We start from the raw sequence: 4,684 nt of genomic DNA on the forward strand, positions 1-4,684 counted from the left end.
GGATCAAGAAGCCACGTTTCTCAACGACATTGCAGATTTTGACGCGTTCAACAAGATGCTGGCGACGGTCAAGAGCGAGGACTCGGAGGCCACCGTGCCCAGTGACCGCGACGGTATTTTCGAGCTCATTCGCGCCGAGACCTCCTTTGTGGCGGTCGACCGGCTCATTTTTTCGACCTTGTCGTCGTGGATCCGGACGACGCTCGAGGCATCGATCGCAGCGACGTCGTCGCTCGTCGAGAAGGCCAAGCGGTGGCGGCAGCTCGGTCTTATTGCCGACAACCTGAACGAGTACGTCACGAGCGAGCGCTGCTTCCGGGAAGCGCGAGCATTGTACGACCACGTCGAGGGGCCACTGGACGCGGAAACGCTCATGCTGCAGTCGCTTGTCGCGTTTGCAATGGCGCACCAGGGCAAGCCCCAGTCCGAGTGGGAGCCGCTCTTCCGCGATACACTCGCTCTCGCCACCGAGCACCTCGGCGAGACGCACCCGTCTACGCTGGCCACGCGCAGTAACTTGGTCAAGTCACTGGGTCAGTTTGGCGACTTTGTGGCGGCATTGCCGCTGGCACTCGACGACTTTGAACGACGGCGGTCGCTGCATGGTCTCTACGATTACCGAACGGCCAACATCCTCTCGGAGATTGGCAAGATCTACGTTCATCTCGCCGAGCCCCGAATGGCCATGCGCTGGCTCCGCAAGGCGTTCAGCATTCGCGAAGCTCTCTTGGGGCACGAGCACGCATCGACGATGGCTACGCTCTCTCTCCTCGTTGTCGCGCTCATGTACATGGGGGCTGCCGTCGAAGCCGCAGCGCTGGCCAAGGACGTCGCCGCGTCCAGAGCTCGAACGCTTGGGGCCGAGCATCCAAACACCTTGGAATCGCGCTTGAACGAGGCCGCTTGCATGCTCATGACGGGGGACGCCGAGGCAGCAACGTCGGCGCTACTGTCGCTGCAGACATTGTATGAAGCGCGACACGACCTCGCTCCGTGGCTCCCGATTGGTACGACAACCATTTCCTTTTGGTCTAGGACACTAAGTCCATTCTTGTAGTCTACCACGATTTGGGCATTGCGTACGCGATGCTCGGCAAGACGGATCTGGCACGCGCGTATTACATCCGCAACTTTCAAAACGTACCGACCAAGTTCCATGCATGGTTGTTCTTTGACACCGTCCTTCGCTTCGCACCTGCGTCGGTGGCCGAGGACCTCGCCCTCGTCCGCGATTTTGTCGAGTCGACTGCCGATGACGCGCCCGAGTCGTGGCTCGAGAGCTGCGTGGTCTGCTACCGGCCGATTCTTGGTAGCACCGTTGCGTGTGCAGCCTGTCCGCATGACATTTACAAGTTTTGCACGCGGTGTCGGGACCAGCGGCCATCCCGACTGCGTCGATTTTGCCGGCACGACCCGCAAGCGACAAGCTGGCGAACCACGGTGCCGCCGCGTCGGTTTTTCTACGAAGCGGCGCTACGTTCAACGGCGAATGCCAACTATGACGATATTGAGCTGCTCTTCGCCGCCTACGAGACGTACTGCGGTACGCACAAGGTGCCCGCAAACGAACGCCTCGCACGGGCGTCGATTCCGAGTTTGAACCTTGGATGGCACCCCATGTAGTCCAATAACGTATATGTATATGGCAAGCGTTTGTGAGCTGGAGGAAGTGACGACATGGACTGCTGTGTATGATGACATCGGCGTGTCAATCCTGGACGAGGCCAAGGGGCGCTAATGCGTCCCTTTCTTCTACGAGCAAAGGACTGCAATGTGAAACGAGCCGCAGAATGCGACGCGGGGCGGACAACGACACTGAGACCCACTAAAACAAAGTATGGCGAGTCCCGTACTGCCTTAATCGAGTTTGCTCGTAAAGTAAGACGTAGATCAGGCAACAAGGCAACGCGGCCCATTGGACGTGAGGCAGGTCCCACACTGCGGGCTCAAGGAGGCCATCCGGATCCGAATAAAGATTCGCGACCATCACCATCACCAGCCAATCATTCTCCACTTTGGTCACGATGGGACTTATTCGCGCGCTATTTCGACACGCCCGTCACTTGTGGATACAGAGCGCATGAACAACTACCACCAATCACTGCAGTCGCTCCAAGGAGACGCTACCATCGAGGCCAAACCACAACTGTCATTTTGCAGTAAACGGTCTACACACCGTTGCATCCACATATTTCGTTGCATTTTGATTTCCCTCCTCAAAACCTCATTTGATAGAGACAAGAACTATATTCGTCCAGCGCCCACGACACTGTACAGCAACAATCGCCCGTTTTGCTACCAATGTTGCACCGACCAACATGCAAGGCGTATATGGCAGGCCTTGTTACGTTGATGACTAGCTAAAGCATCGCGTGCCAGCCGCGGTTCAGCGTCAAAACCAACGTCCGAAGCCGGCGCTCCTGGATCGGAACTTGTACGTCTCGCAGTAGGACTCGTACGCACCAAAGCGCTCGTCAACGTCGGCGTACGGTGTAGAGTCCGTCGTGAGGTTCGCAAAAGAAGCGACGCGGCGGTCCTCGTCCATCTTGTCTCGATCGGGTCGCGGCGGCAAAACCGCATCAACGACAATTTGTACAAAACTTGAAGACATCCCGAGGACACGCTTCGCATGCGACGAGGCACGTGGGACCGGAACCCGTCGACCAGGAGCTCAAAGATACCGAAAAGCAAGTGTCGATCGGCGACTTGTCCGCGCTGGTGTCTCGACGGTGATGTCCTCGTATCCGGGTTGGTCGCCGCCGCTAGAACAGGCATGCACTGCAGTCAAGGAGATCGAGACGCAGGTCGAAAAAGAGAAAAGGTGATCAAGACGCAGACTACGACCTTGAGTCGAAAAAGGGAAAAGCCACAATGCATTCTTGAGGCAGTTTCTTATACAATCACATTGGTAGTAAAACGTAGGACACATGGCGGTTAGGGCTTGCCGTAGTACGTTGTGTTGAGGTACACCATTTTTTGGAACTCGGCCGGGCAGTACGGGAAGAGGATCGTCGGGTCCGCGATCGTCGGCGCAAACAGCTTCTTGCCCGTGCTGATCGAGACGTAAATCGCCAGCGCCGACGTAAAGATGATGACAAAGATGCTCCAGCTCTTCTCGAGGAGACCCATGTCCTTGTAGAAGACCTTGAGGTGGAACCACACCGGGAGGATCATGCAGCCAAGCGCGGCCGACGACGCACCGACAAAGTCAAGCAAATCCAAAAAGTGGTTTTGCCACACGATCGCAATGATCGTACTGATCGTGATCTGGACGAGACGCATCGTGCACGCCTTGAGGTAGTCGCGCGACGATGCGTACACTGCAACGGGCGCGTCGACCTTGGATACAACCGCAGACGTCGTCGTCTCCTCCTTGGGCGTCTCGTTCTCGATGTACGCCGGCGCCTCACCCGTCTCGAGGGTAAAGTTTTGCTTGTGGAAGCCAAAGAGGACGCGCTCAAAAATGTAAAATGTCGGGAAGAGATCGATCGCAAAGACGACGCTGATGTGCAAATGCATCATGAGGAACGCAATCACAATGGCGCCGCGGGGGGCGACAAACCCGAGCTTCGTGCCCGCAATTGAGAAGAGGAGGTTGCCCGGAATCTGGCACCCGACGTTGTGGTCGCCGATGAGCGACACCATAAAGAAGAGCACCGTGCACGCACTGAGCGTGAGAAGAATCACGCGCGGCATGCGCTCCGGTTGCGTATGTTCGCGCTGAAGGGCCGGGACAAGGACGCCGGCCGCGTACCCGAGCGAGAGGTTGCCAAAGACGGACGTGACGCCGTCAAACGAGAGGGCCGGCGTGGGCGCTGAGAGGCCTTCGGGAATGTCCGACATGTTGTCGAGGAGCACGTAGAGCGCAACGGCGTCGGCAATGATCGTACCGAGCGCGCCGGCCGTCGCCGCACCGGCACTTTCCTTGAGCGATGGCATCATACAGATCGGGACGAGGCTGAGCGCCATGAGAATGATCCAAACGGTCGTTGTAAACGTATCGGGAAAGAGCACTTGAAGGAGCGAGCCGCCGAGGACAAGGAAGGCAATCGGGTTCAAGCAGCACACGAGAAGCTGGGAAAGCGTCGTGATGAAGCGGCCAAAGCGACCGTCGACCCACTCGCCAATGTCGCCGTACGTCTTGACATACTTGGGCGCGGCCAGCATGACCTTGGAGAGCGCGACGGTTGCGTAGAGGTTGATGGCCGCCATGAGCACGAGGGCACCGGTGGCCCAGTAGTAGCCGGCGCGGGCATAGTTGGCCGGCATGCCGAGGGTCCCAACGCCGTACACGACGCAGAACAAGTTGAATGAGATCTTGATATCCTCGAGAGTCAAGAACGCCATGGCGAGTGTGGTGCAGACAAGCGAAAAATAAAAGTGAGACTGCAAGCCGTGGGTCGCGTGACGTGGTTGAAGTGACCATCCGCACACTGTTGCACTTGGTTTGATGGGACAGCGAATTGAAGCACAATCCTTGCCGCAATGACCGTGCACCCTTGCAGTCGAGTTGAAAACGAGATTTGTCACTGAAGCGCCTGTCGGGTGACAAAGAGAAATGCGCGCGTCTCATTGGCCATCCTCCCTTCCACGAGCGCGAACCCAGTTGACGGATCCCCAAAGTGAGATAGTTCAGCCGTTACATGTCCACAGAAACCCACATATTTTTCGATTGCATGGATAC

The 4,684-nt window shown here is 57.3% G+C and overlaps 2 protein-coding genes across 2 annotated transcripts; one reads left to right on the plus strand and one right to left on the minus strand.

Moving 5' to 3' along the window:
• The first annotated feature begins 34 nt into the window (after positions 1 to 34).
• On the plus strand, positions 35 to 1,635 carry SDRG_16854 (hypothetical protein). The gene is made up of 2 exons (XM_008623077.1): positions 35 to 1,007; positions 1,058 to 1,635. Exons 1-2 carry the CDS (start codon positions 56 to 58, stop codon positions 1,621 to 1,623), a joined length of 1,518 nt encoding a protein of 505 aa, XP_008621299.1. The 5' UTR covers positions 35 to 55; the 3' UTR covers positions 1,624 to 1,635.
• A 1,299-nt stretch (positions 1,636 to 2,934) lies between these two features.
• On the minus strand, positions 2,935 to 4,347 carry SDRG_16855 (hypothetical protein; the record flags this gene model as incomplete). The annotated part of the gene is made up of 1 exon (XM_008623078.1): positions 2,935 to 4,347. One exon carries the CDS (start codon positions 4,345 to 4,347, stop codon positions 2,935 to 2,937), a length of 1,413 nt encoding a protein of 470 aa, XP_008621300.1.
• Positions 4,348 to 4,684: the final 337 nt, after the last annotated feature.

Source organism: Saprolegnia diclina (genome assembly GCF_000281045.1).
Source record: "Saprolegnia diclina VS20 unplaced genomic scaffold supercont1.157, whole genome shotgun sequence".
In the NCBI taxonomy this organism is placed as follows: domain Eukaryota; phylum Oomycota; class Saprolegniomycetes; order Saprolegniales; family Saprolegniaceae; genus Saprolegnia; species Saprolegnia diclina.